Source organism: Schistocerca piceifrons, chromosome X (genome assembly GCF_021461385.2).
Source record: "Schistocerca piceifrons isolate TAMUIC-IGC-003096 chromosome X, iqSchPice1.1, whole genome shotgun sequence".
NCBI classification, from domain to species: domain Eukaryota; kingdom Metazoa; phylum Arthropoda; class Insecta; order Orthoptera; family Acrididae; genus Schistocerca; species Schistocerca piceifrons.
Window position 1 is genome coordinate 267,123,280 of NC_060149.1, and position 14,286 is coordinate 267,137,565.

A 14,286-nucleotide genomic window follows, 5' to 3' on the forward strand; every position below is an offset into this window, starting at 1 on the left:
AGAGAAAAGAGAGCCACTTGTATGAATATCAAGAGCTCAGATGGAAACCCGGTTCTAAGCAAAGAGGGAAAAGCAGAAAGGTGGAAGGAGTATATAGAGGGTCTATACAAGGGCGATGTACTCGAGGACAATATTATGGAAATGGAAGAGGATGTAGATGAAGATGAAATGGGAGATACGATACTGCGTGAAGAGTTTGACAGAGCACTGAAAGACCTGAGTCGAAACAAGGCCCCGGGAGTAGACAACATTCCATTAGAACTACTGACGGCCTTGTGAGAGCCAGTCCTGACAAAACTCTTCCATCTGGTGAGCAAGATGTACGAGACAGGCGAAATACCCTCAGACTTCAAGAAGAATATAATAATTCCAATCCCAAAGAAAGCAGGTGTTGACAGATGTGAAAATTACCAAACTATCAGTTTAATAAGTCACAGCTGCAAAATACTAACACGAATTATTTACAGACGAATGGAAAAACTGATAGAATCCGACCTTGGGGAAGATCAGTTTGGATTCCGTAGAAATGTTGGAACACGTGAGGCAATACTGACCTTATCTTAGAAGAAAGATTAAGGAAAGGCAAACCTACGTTTCTAGCATTTGTAGACTTAGAGAAAGCTTTTGACAATGTTGACTGGAATACTCTCTTTCAAATTCTGAAGGTGGCAGGGGTAAAATACAGGGAGCGAAAGGCTATTTACAATTTGTACAGAAACCAGATGGCAGTTATAAGAGTCAAGGGGCATGAAAGGGAAGCAGTGGTTGGGAAGGGAGTGAGACAGGGTTGTAGCCTCTCCCCGATATTATTCAATCTGTATATTGAGCAAGCAGTAAAGGAAACAAAAGAAAAATTCGGAGTAGGTATTAAAATCCAGGGAGAAGAAAAAAAACTTTGATGTTCGCCGATGACATTGTAATTCTGTCAGAGACAGCAAAGTACTTGGAAGAGCAGTTGAATGGAATGGACAGTGTCTTGAAAGGAGAATATAAGATGAACATCAACAAAAGCAAAACAAGGTTAATGGAATGTAGTCGAATTAAGTCGGGTGATGCTGAGGGAATTAGATTAGGAAATGAGACACTTAAAGTAGTAAAGGAGTTTTGCTATTTGGGGAGCAAAATAACTGATGATGGTCGAAGTAGAGAGGATATCAAATGTAGACTGGCAATGGCAAGGAAAGCGTTTCTGAAGAAGAGAAATTTGCTAACATCGAGTATAGATTTAAGTGTCAGGAAGTCGTTTCTGAAAGTATTTGTATGGAGTGTAGCCATGTATGGAAGTGAAACATGGACAATAAACAGTTTGGACAAGAAGAGGATAGAAGCTTTCAAAATGTGATGCTACAGAAGAATGTTGAAGATTAGGTGGGTAGATCACGTAACGAATGAGGAGGTATTGAATAGGATTGGGGAGAAGAGAAGTTTGTGGCACAACTTGACTAGAAGAAGGGATCGGTTGGTAGGACATGTTCTGAGACATCGAGGGATCACCAGTTTAGTATTGGAGGGCAGCGTGGAGGGTAAAAATCATAGAGGGAGACCAAGAGATGAATACACTAAGCAGATTCAGAAGGATGTAGGTTGCAGTAGGTACTGGGAGATGAAGGTGCTTGCACAGGATAGATTAGCATGGAGAGCTGCATCAAACCAGTCTCAGGACTGAAGACCACAACAACAACAACCCTGCCATCCTTGGTGATCCATGTTCTGCCTTTTGTAATGTCCAGGGGACTATCATGAGCCATGGTGACATCAACGTAACAAGTGTAAAAAAGTGTCATTTCTGTTCATCTCAATGTGTATCCCTTTCAGTAAACTGATACTGTAGCGGTTCTTTCTATGTCTGGTCCAAGTTCCATGTTACTTGTCAGTGACGCATAATGCTAAAGTTTATAATTTTATAATTGCATAGGCTTCCGCAGCCAGAGTCAGTCAACATAAAATTTTTCTGGGTATGGTACTGTGTCATACTGTATAAAACTACTGCTGGAGACAACCATTGTTTCGGACATGGTTGCAGCAGCCTTGTTCTGGGTCTCCTGGTCCCAGAAGAAGGCTGCTGCAACTGTGGCCGAACTGCTGATTTTCTCCAGCAGCAGTTTTATACAAAATGACACGATATCATACCCAATAACTTTTATGTCGAATGCTTAAGTTGTTTTTGTCCTTTGCACACATCATTTTCTCACTATGTTTTCTTCTTCTTCTTCTTTTTCTTTTCTTGAAAAACCTACTCCAAAAGTTATGCAATGCTATCCTCTGTCTGAGCTCAACAACTTACTCGTTACAGAGGGATGCTGACTCAGTTTTTCGGACCACAAAATGGTAAGCTACAGTACACAAAATGGAAACACACAGTGTTTGCTATGGCCCTGACATCAGCTGATAGTCTGTGTAGCATTACTTTACAAAACACAGTGTGTACAGTGTGCATGGTGTGTGCAGTGACAGAGTGAGAAATGGACCAGTAGCCTTTTGCATTACTAAACACTATTGTACACCAGGGATAAGCTAAATGATGCAGTACTGTTTTAAACAGACTGGCCTTATATTCAGGAAGGTGGAAGCTCAAATCTTCATCTGGCCACACTGATTTAGACTTTCTGTGGTTTTCTTAAATCAGTTCAGGCAACTGCCAGGATATTTCCTACTATAAGGCCCTGGCCGACTACCTGACCTGCCCTTGTCAAATTAGTCTTGGGATTCTTCTTTAACATTAAGTCATATCACACATGCTGAACTTTTTGTATGAAAAATTTAAAAGCTTTTTAAATAAAACAAAAATTCTACAGCTTTATTCTTCAGGTACAGATATTTATTTCTTAACATAAGCACCTCAACGACACCACTATAGAATGTTTAAACTTTGTTGATGGAGCCACAACCTCATATCTACTTGCACCACTTCATCAATCTCAAAGTGAAGTCCTCGAAGGTGTTCTTTAAGTTTTGGAAACAGATGGAAACTGAATGGGATCAAGTCGGAACTCTATGGAGGATGACTGACGACAGTGAACCCAAGGCGTTGGATTGTTGCAAGTATCATAGTACTCATGTGGTTTGACACTGTCAGGCTGAACTAGAGGGAGCTCCATGTATGGACGGGCTTTTCGAATTCTAAACTCGATTACAGCATGCTGTTTCTCACACACCAACACAGTTACATTATAAACCACCATGTTACATGCTACAATCTGGAGCTTCTAGTGGCAGAGGGCTGCAAATATACAGACATGAAGAATAAAGGAGTAACATGTTAACTTTTGTTTTATTTAAAAATCTTTTAAGAGTTTTCACATAAAAAATTTTGAGGCATTAATTTTCAGCCCACTCTCATAAATGCATGATCCTCCATCCTTTCAAGTTTTCCTATAGTAGGAGTCCATCACCTCATACAATTACATTATTACACGCTGGATTTCTGTGTCTCTACACCAGAGCTCAGTGTGTTAAGTCTTTGAAACGTCTCATGCTACTTTTCCCAAAAGTTTTTTTTTTTTAAATTTATTACATGTAGTACATGTGTCATTTGGTGTGCTTGGATCTATCTTGTGAGTAATTATTTCAGAATTCTTTTCACTGCTGGAGATACTCTTTAGGCAGGGAAACCTGTTGTCTGGATTTATGCTAAAAAAGATCTACTTCTCCTACCCACAACAGGTATTTGACCGTGTGTGAGCCAAGATCCACCCCACATGCTTTCATGAATCAGCTGCACTAATCTTCCCTTCCCAGTACTATGTAGGTGTAGACCATACCTTGTGAAACACCGCCCACTGACAGTCCCAATCAGTACCAGAGAAACATGCACTAAGTTGGCTGCAAACAGTACCATTTCTAACCACACATTAATCCACCTCACTGCTCAATTAAAACACGGCCAATCATGGTACCAGAATAGCTCGAGAAAGCATTCATTGGTGGAATGAGTCAAGGAAGCTATGTTATCCAGGTCACCACCTATGTCATATGTCCCATCCTCATTCAAACTGTTTCTTGCTCCTCTTTTGAAAGATCCTTACACAAAGATCCTAAGTCCTCTATCACTTCATTTAGCTCTGCACTTGGTTTGAGAATGTCAGTGGCCTGTTATGCTGCTCTTAACTTTCCTGCAAGTGAGGGCCTACACCTAGCCCATGACTATTACCCAGCAGCAACACTTCCTTCTCCCTAAGATTTTGCAAATTCCTAGACTTTCTGATCTCAGTTGAATGAGCTGCTTCTAGCCTTACCTGAGTCTCTTCTCCACTCGATTCTGGAAGAGGTAGATATCTGTTTATAATGTTGACAATAAAACTATCAGATTGCATTCTCTTTCTCCCTACCTTCCAACTGACTGCGAGTTCAAACCACCTCCATTCTATCTCTCTTGGTCCTGATCAATGGATCATCTTTTCTAATGGACTTGTTAATAATGTACAAGGTGATCAAAAAGTTACAGTTTTAGGGCGTTAATGCAGTGTATATGCAACACAGCATGACTACGTTGTGGGTATATAAGCATCGACATGGAGGCAAGGGACTAATGTGGTATTAGCTTCTTTCTGACATTCATGTGGTAAATGTGGAAATGTGAACTTTTATGACGTTATTACCAAATGTGTCCAAATAGCATCAATGTGATGGTGTTCTTTTCTTGGCTGCCAAGAGACAAACAATGGTAGACATCCATCAGAAAATGAAGAATGTGTATGGAGCAGCACTTCTGTCTCTGTCTTCTTGTGCACCAAGTTCCATGCTGGTCAATATTTGACATGACACACTGGCCCATCTGGTATGAACTTTCATTTATGTTTATGAATGTGAAATTATTTCATTGGGCTCACCATGCAGCTAGCATCATAGCCAGAAACTTTTACTGAATACTGAACTTCAACTGCATTCAGTTTAGCATTCAAAGCATAGGAGCTGCAGTCTTGTGTCAAATGTACGAAAATGGAGATTATTGCAATGGTAAATTAATACTTATTTCAACTTATTAGTATTTATCTCTCATTATAAGATGATTCCATCAATCCTTATGATGATTTTGTCCGATTGGGATACCAATTCTGGACAGTATACCATCAAACAGAAACTTTTTCATCGTCCCTTTTACTAACTAAATAAGAAACTGCTTGAGTTCTAAATTGTAAGTTGTTGCATTGGAAGACCACTTACAGGTTTTGAAACTAAAAATGTGACACTGGACTTAAAAAAGGGAGAGGCAAGTGATATGGTCTCATCATCCCCATTTCAGCAACATAAAAATGTTTCCAAGTTGCTGTTTCCATCATTAATCACTGATCAAACACGCCATCAAGTAATTACATTCCAGCAAATAACATGTTGAAACTTTTTCATCAAATGCAATATTTACACGAATTTTCCATTGAGAAGTACAATGTTTGCAAAAATTTCCATAAAAGTGCACAAAAGTGATTAATTTATTCAAAAAGTAAAATCTCATTACAAAAATATGTGACTTACTTGAGAAATAGGTGGTTCATGAAGATCCAACTGCAATTTTTCCACGAGTTCGGGGAAGTCGCCAGCATAAAATGCTACTACATCTTTAGTAATACGGTTGTGTTCACTTGGTTGGTTCCCATGGATAGCTTTCAAAACACCTGCAGAAAAGTTTTATTTCTTTTACACTTGAATTATGAAACTCTACAACATGAATTTCCATTTTATTTCAGAAGGCAATGTGTGTGTGTGGTGTTTTTTTTTTTTTTTCAACACCCATCATTCACCTACAGGTAAGTGGTTGCTTTTCTCACTTTCATTTGTTGTTTCCATTCTAGAATAATACAGGTTGTGATAATATATATTTTAGATGTGCAATTATTTTCTAATGCCATTATATTTTGGTGATTCTTCTAAAGATTTGAATTGATTTAATTGTAATTCCATTAAGGACACTGATTCCGACCTTTTTCGTTTATTTATTCTTCAGGAAAAACAGACACAAATTATACATTGCAATTGTGCAGTGAACTTTTTTCTGGTTGCAATGTATTTAAAGTCCACCATTGCTTTCCCCAGTTGTGAAACTGCTGCTGATACTTAAAAGAAATTTATCTGGATAAGAATGAGATTATGCTGGAGAGCAGATGATATGCTGGTATAAACTAAAGACCGATGGCAATAAAAGAATGGCTAATATTGAATTTGATGTAACTTATATTTGTACAGAGGAAAAAAAAAATCTATGGGCAAGAGTTATTCCTGTACGAGTTAGGTGAGACTTCACTTTTTATTAGGTTTGCAATTGTGGGGATTCCAAAATCTGTTTGAACAGTAAATAATAATAATAATAATAACAGAGTTATATGTGGTGGATTCATATTTTTAATTAAGTATTTATTAACTTCATACTGAATTTAAGAAGACAGATGAAACATTATTTAAAGAAAGGCAGTGAAATACTGGAACACTGTCATGCGAAATATGGGACAACATGCATCTTCGGTGTATTGAGAATGTGTGTACAAATTTCTTAAGGTCAAGTTATTTATAATTTCACAGATAAAAGCATATGAAATCTAAAATTCGGATAACAACCTTTGTCATTTGTCATAAGAAGACTTTTCCTCAAATTTTAATCTACATAAATATTCCAAAAGCCATCATACAATGTACTGCAGAGGATATTTTGCTAGTCACTCCATTTCCTGTTCTACTTGCTAATGGAGTGAGGGAAAAACAATTACCTAATAGGCCTCTGTATAACCCTTAAACTCTCTTGCTTTATCCTTATGGTTCTTACATGCACACAAAATACGGTGGAATCATTCTGTTGTCCATTGCTAGTACTGTTTATCTAAACTACCTCAACAGTGCTTCCTTTGAATCCTTCAACGTCACCCAGTGATGACACTTTCCTGTCTCGGTCTACATTAAAACTTCCACACACCTGCTTGCTCTGTCTGATTAAGTAATGGGGTTCGGTGCATGCCACAAATACAATACAGTACAATTTAAACATAAAACATGTTGTGCTGATATCCCAACACAGACTAATTGCTTGACAGCACAATGACAGCCTTGCTAGCATAATATTTCCACAGTTTATTATAAGTTTACATGTCATGGATGACAACTAGCAATGCAATTTCATTCTAAATTTTGTTTTTAAAAATGACACTGTACATTTTCAAAACACAATGTTATTTTATAGTTGTAATTTGAAATGTTACATAAATTGTCTTGAAAATAATTTCAATGAGATTGGAGAGATTGGCAAAGCATCCATTAAAGCTCTAAGGTTGAGCCTGCCCGAAAAATTCCAAAATAATTCGTCCAAACTGAATTTAATCCGATATGATCACGTACCCTCCTAAATGTTTTCAAATATTTGATGTATGAACTTAGTATACTCATCCACCAATATAATGCATCACTCCTCTAACTACGCAATCAAAAAAAGCTCACAATTCTGTGCTTGTTGCGAGCATGCACAGTAAGCCTGTTTCGTTCATGAGGCAGCCTAAGTTTTCTACAGCATGGATAATGTTTTTAAAAGCTGATGTTTGATTTGTTTCTCCTTGTCACCAGCAGGAGGATACACACCTAAGTACAATGACAAGTCATTCAGCAATTCCGTAACAGATAGCACTACTTAGCATCGTCTAGCACGCTAGCAGCAAGCCAGACAGAATTAGTAAAACCATTACCACTTAATTTAAGCGTGTATTTAAAACACAAAGAACAAGAAGACATTCACAATTCATAGAAAATAAATGTGAATGCATAATTGGATGTTGTTTCAAAATGATAGGAAATAGCCTATGTATTTTCATTGTTCTTCAGATTAAAATTTAGTAGCATTACTTATTTCAAATGCTGGTAGTTCCACAGAGTGTCTGTAGGTTTTTACATCAACAGCGCTAGGTCTAGATGTGCTCATGGTGAAACCTGGAACATGAATTTTGTGATTAAAATGTAGTAAGTAATGGTAGTGATTAACTGATTAATGAAGCATATTTCGGTGTGCCCTGTCATGTGTGAGGCATCACCGTCAGTTTGTCTTGACATTGTGTTGACGAAAGGAAAACTGTAAGTTATCTAATAGTTAAACCATTATCTTGCAATGCATGATATTGCTGACTACCTCAAACTGACATGAATGCATTTATTTCATCCCAAGATCACATGAATTTTTAATTTGTAAACCCTGCATTCTTTTTATGTCTTTCTTTGGAAGTTAAACTCTTGGTGAAAGAATGAAAGTCGATGCCAAGTCTGTCTATTAAAAAAAACCTATGACAAATTTGTAAGACTTTTCCAAACACAATGGTACAATTAGAAACCGTGGTTAAGTGGCACTTTTGTAACGAACAAACTTTTTTGTTTTTACTGTGCACTATTTGGAAAGGGTGCAGACAGTTTTAAATAGCGTAAGTGGGGAGTAGGTGAAGAGTGTCTTCAAAATTCCCTTTTGAAAGCTAAAAACCACAAATGCTGCAGTTCCATATTACAGCAGCTTTTAAATACAATCAGCTATGTACAGTAAGAACTGACTATGCTCCTTCAGAAGCAACAGGTCTGGAAGCTTCGAAACATTACAAGAAGTGTAATAAAGAGGCTTATTTTGACTAAATGCTTTTTAGCATTGTAAGAGTTAGTTCTTCGAGATCATGATCAATATGAGGTCAGTAAATAAAGGAAATTATTTAGAACTTTTGGATTTTTTAGCAGATCATTTAGCATCCGATGGAGTATCTACATGGATACTCTGCAAATCACATTTAAGTGCCTGGCAGAGGGTTCATCGAACCACCTTCACCATTCTCTATAATTCCAATCTCGTATATAGTGCGCAGAAGGAACAAACATCTTTCCGTACGAGATCTGATTTCCCGTTTTACTGTGGTGATTGTTTCTCCCTATGTAGGTCGGTGTCAACAAAATATTTTCAAATTCAGAGGAGAAAGTTTGTGATTGGAATTTCATGAGAAGATTCCGTCGCAACGAAAAACGCCTTTCTTTTAATGATGTCCAGCCCAAATCCTGTATCATATCAGTGACACTCTCTCCCATATTTCGCTACAATATAAAACATGCTGCCCTTCTTTCAACTTTTTTGATGTACTCCGTCAGTCCCATCTGGTAAGGATCCTACATTGTGCAGCAGTATTCTAAAAAGAGGACAGACAAGCATAGTGTAGGCAGTCTCCTTAGTAGGTCTGTTACATTTTCTAAGTGTCCTGCCAATAAAATGCAGTCTTTGGTTAGCCTTCCCCACAACATTTTCTATGTGTGCCTTCCAATTTAAGTAGTTTGTAATTGTAATTCGTAGGTATTTAGTTGAATTTATGGCCTTTAGATTTGACTGATTTATCATGTAACCGAAGTTTAACGAATTCCTTTTAGCACTCATGTGGATGACCTCAACTGCCAATTTTTGCACCATTCAGATATCTTTTCTAAATCGTTTTGCAATTTGTTTTGCTCTTATGGTGACTTTATTAGTCGATAAATAACAGCGTCATCTGCAAACAACCTAAGATGGCAGCTCATATTGTCTCCCAAATCGTTTATATAGATAAGGAACAGCCAAGGGCCTATAACACTACCTCGGGGAACACCAGAAATCACTTCTGTTTTGCTCGATGACTTTCCATCAATTACTCTGAACTGTGACACCTCTGACAGGAAATCACAAATCCAGTCGCATTACCGAGACGATATTCCATAAGCACTTAAAGCCGCTTGTGTGGTATGGTGTCAAAAGCCTTCCGGAAATCCAGAAATACGAAATTGATCTGAAATCTCTTGTCAATAGAACTCAACATTTCGTCAGAGTAAGGAGCTAGTTGTGTTTCACAAGAACTATGTTTTCTAAACCCATGTTGACTGTGAGTCAACAGACTGTTTTCTTGAAGGTAATTCATAATATTTGAACACAACATATGTTACAAAATCCTTCTGCATATTAATAATATGGGCCGTAATGAAGTAGATTACTTCTATTACCTTTCTTGAATATTGGTGTGACCTGTGCTACTTCCCAGTCTTTGGGTACTCATCTTTCGTTGAACGAATGGTTGTATATGATTGTTAAGTATGGAGCTAATACATCAGCATACTCTGAAAGTAATCTAATTGGTATATAGTCTGGACCAAAAGACTTGCCTTCATTAAGTGATTTAAGTTGCTTCACTACTCCAAGTATATTTTCTTCTACGTTACTCATGTTGGCAGTTGTGCTTGATTCGAATCCTGGAATGTTTATTTCGTCTTCTTTTGTGAAGGCATTTCGGAAGGCTGTGTTTTGTAACTCTGCTTTGGCAGCACTGTCTTTGATAGTGTCTCCATTGCTATAGTGCGGAGAAGGCAATGATTGGTTCTTGCCGCTAACATACTTCACATACAACCAGAATCTCTTTGGATTTTCTGCCAGGCTTTGAGACAAAGTTTCATTGTGGAAACTGTTGTAAACATCTCGCACTGAAGTTCATGCTTAATTTTGAGCTTCTGTAAAAGATCGCCAATCTTGGGGATTTTGTGTCTGTTTAAATTTGGCATGTTTGTTTTGTTGTTTCTACAATAGTGTTCTGACCCATTTTGTGCACCAAGGAGGATAGGTTCCATCGTCTGTTAATTTATTTGGTATAAATCTCTCAAATGCTGCCAATACTATTTCTTTGAGTTCAAGCCACAGCTGGTCTACACTTAGTCTCTCAGGAAGGCGTCAAGTGAATTTTTGTCTGCTTTTTTGAATAGGTATATTTTTCGTTTATTTTTGGAGGATTTGGGGGTTACAATATTCAATCTCGCTACAACAACCCTGTGTTCACTAATCCCTGTATCCATTTTGATGCTCGTTATTAATTAAGGATTATTTGTTGCTAAGAGGTCAAGTGTGTTTTCACAACCATTTACTATTTGCGTAGGCTCATGAACTAACGGCTCAAAAATTTTTTCAGAGAATGTGTTTAGCACAGTTTCGGATGATGTCTTATGTACATGTCCGGAATTTCGCCAACATATTGAGGGTAAATTAAAGTCACCACCAACTATAATCATAGTAGTCGGGTACGTATTTGAAATAAAACTCAAGTTTTCTTTGAACCTTTCAGCAACTATACATCTGAATTGGGAAGTCAGTAAAAGGATCCAATTATTATTTAATTCTGATTGCCAACAATGACCTCTGCCCATACTAACTCACAGGAACTAACCACTTCTAACAGCAACAAACACGCCACTGCCAACCGTGTTTAGCCTATCCTTTCGGAACAACATTAGGTTCTTCGTAAAAATTTTGGCTGAGCTTATCTCTGGCTTTAGCCAGCTTTCAGTGCCTACAACAATTTTAGCATCAGTGCGTTCTATTAGCACTTGGAGCTCTGGTACTTTCCCAACCCAGTCCATGCCACACAGCCCCTGCTACCTCTTGTGTATAGTGGACACCTGACCTACTCAGCGGAACACGAAATCCAACCACCCTTTGGCACAAGTTGAGGAATCTGCAGCCTGCACGATCACAGAACCGTCTGAGCCTCTGATTCAGACCATCCACTCGGCTCTGTACCAGAGGTCCGCAATCGGTCCTGTTGACTATGCTGCAAATGGTCAGCTCTACTTTCATCTTGCAAGCAAGACCGACAGCCTCTAACATTTCTGTTAGCCACTCAAAACCAGAGAGAATCTCTTCTGATCCAAAGTGACACACATCATTGATACCGACATAAGCAACTACCTTCAGTTGGCTGCACCCTGTGCTCTTCATGCCATCCGAGAGGAACCATTCCACATCTGCAATGACTCCATCCAGTATGCACACGGAGTGCACATTGGTTTTCTTTCCCTTCTTGGCAGCCATATCCCTAAGGCACCCCATAATGCACCTAACATAGGAGCTTCCAACTATCAATAATCCCACCCTCTGTGATTGTTCGGATCTTGCAGGCTGGGAGGTTTCATCTGAAACAGGACAGGTGACAGCATCTGGCTCAGCGACAGTGTCAGCCACAGACTGCACCTGGAACTTGTTTGTCAGACTTACGTGTTGCCACCTGGGGAGTCTTTCTCCGCCTGCTATGTTCCGGGGTGACCTCCCACTCGACCACAGGTGAGGGGTCAACCTCAATGTGAGCAGTAACTGGGCTGGCCACCGGTGAGGACTGATAGGAGGACTCAGACATGCTGGATGTCCGTTGGATTGCCACGGCCAGCCCACAACAGTGGTGCTCAGCCACTGCAGCCTCATGCAGTGTGTAACCGAAGCCATCACAGCCTGAAGCTGAGAGTGAATTGTCACCAACTCGCCTCGCATCCGCACACAACAATTGCAGTCCTGTCCATACTAAAGATCATGGAAAACTAAAGGATGCAGATAAGCGGACTATCAGCACATGCTGTATAACTCTACAGTAGATACTGATGAAAACACAGGAACTGTGTCTAATAAATTATATTAATCTGCAGAGATTCAAAATCCTAACTACCGAAGCTTTCAGGTGTAACTAAATAATGCGCCCCTGGTTAGGAACTTGTAATATGTCACAAAATCAGTTTACTTTCCAACGCAAACGAAAATGCAAGAACTGTGGCTATTAGATATTAAACAAACACACAGAAACTCAAGAAACTAAACTATTAAAGCACACAGATGATATTATAAAATATACTCCTGGTTAGGAACTCGTAAAAGTCACAAAATCGGTTACTGCCCTGTTGCTGCTTGTGTCTAGGCTGGCTATTGCTGCCTGACTGACAACTTCCCAGACGGGTGCCTCACATTCTCTCATGACAATAATGCACCCTCTTTCAAACTCATTGATCTGATGGTAAGGTTTGCACATACATCTGTGGGGCATCCTGCATGCCTGCTCTAGTCACACAGATCAATTACCTTCAGTTTATAGTGACACCAAGAACTGCAGGCACATTTTACTGGTAGGTGGTGCTGCACCCCAATATTAATGTTCACCTTGAACCTGCAGGCCGACATGGTTCAAGTGGTAATCATTTCTCTAGAACATACTAATGTACCTGTCCTGTGAATATAAACTGCCTATCTTTAGTCGTTCTAGGTATTCCGTTTTTTTCTGAGCATGAGTGTACTGAAAATATATGCTTCCTTACAGCAAAAAACTGAAAGAAGAATTTGCGTTTATTTACAGCAGTGAGGATAAACGTCTAGAGCCTCAGAACTTCCTTAAATCCATTATATACAATGGATTAAAAAATACATTCTCTGAAAGTGTGAAATTACTGTCATTGGTTCTTGCAATTCCAGCAACCACCACATCTTGCCAAGTACATTAAAATGTGTTAAAACCTACCTTCGCAACATAATGACAATGACAGATTGCCAAATTTGGCAATTCTGGCTATAGAGAAAAGGGAACTGTGAAATCTTCAACCAAATGGTAGTAGTTCATATCTCATGTTATCGAAGATTATGCCCAGAAAAAGGACAGGAGGATAGAACTAATTTATAAAAAGATGCAACGGTCAGTTAGTATGTGTTATATTTTTATTAATGTGTATCTGTTTGATATTTTAATGCATTTATTTCTAACAATTTCTGTAGTACTTTCAACCATAGTAGAAATATGTAAGCAAGCTACTTCTGCAGTGCTTCTAGTTTGCAAGTTTTATTTTAATATTTTTTTTTCCTTTTTTCGAAATTCGTAATTCTCGGCCTACCCTACAAAAAATGCTATGCTTTGCCACTGCATAATACCTATGCCACCTCTGTGGTGCCAAGCGATTAGTTTATGTTGGGACACCAGCACAACATGTTGTACGTTTAATTGTGTGTTATTTTACTTGTGACATGCTGATGTTTCCTACCATGTTTTATTTGATGCAACATCACTATGTGACTTTCAGTATTGTAACAAGCATGCAAAACTACAGTCCGATCCACAAACAATGGCGGTTTGCACAGGTCGAGACAAGGACTGGGACTGCACTGCTGCTGGTTCCAAGTGATAGTTATGGTACTCGCATACATGTGCTTTGCGCCTGATGAAAGTGTGTGTTCTGGAAATTATGTTTCTCGCTTGCTTGTGCAAAATTTGTCACTTACCACCAGCATCAGCCATGACAACTCACAATGAATGGAATAAAAATTCACTAAATAACTCGCTATGTTCATGTACAATGCTCACATTGCACATGACATTCACAGCAGATTGCTCAGAACACTGTGGAACACTAATTGGCTGCCTGAGAACGCATGGCGTAGGTGTGCAGAACAAGCCTAAACTCGGCTGCCACAGTTTACTTTCAGTTGGTATGTTTGTTTTTGTAACTTTCAGATCTGATGATGACAGCATAGTT

The 14,286-nt window shown here is 38.7% G+C and overlaps 1 protein-coding gene across 1 annotated transcript in view; it reads right to left on the reverse strand.

The window, feature by feature from the left end:
- Positions 1–14,286, reverse strand: part of LOC124722302 — a 422,581-nt gene that overhangs the window by 62,942 nt on the left and 345,353 nt on the right. Inside the window, exon 9 of the mRNA XM_047247484.1 lies at positions 5,473–5,612. Coding sequence (XP_047103440.1) covers positions 5,473–5,612 — 140 coding nt within the window. The remainder of the gene's footprint in view (positions 1–5,472; positions 5,613–14,286) is intronic.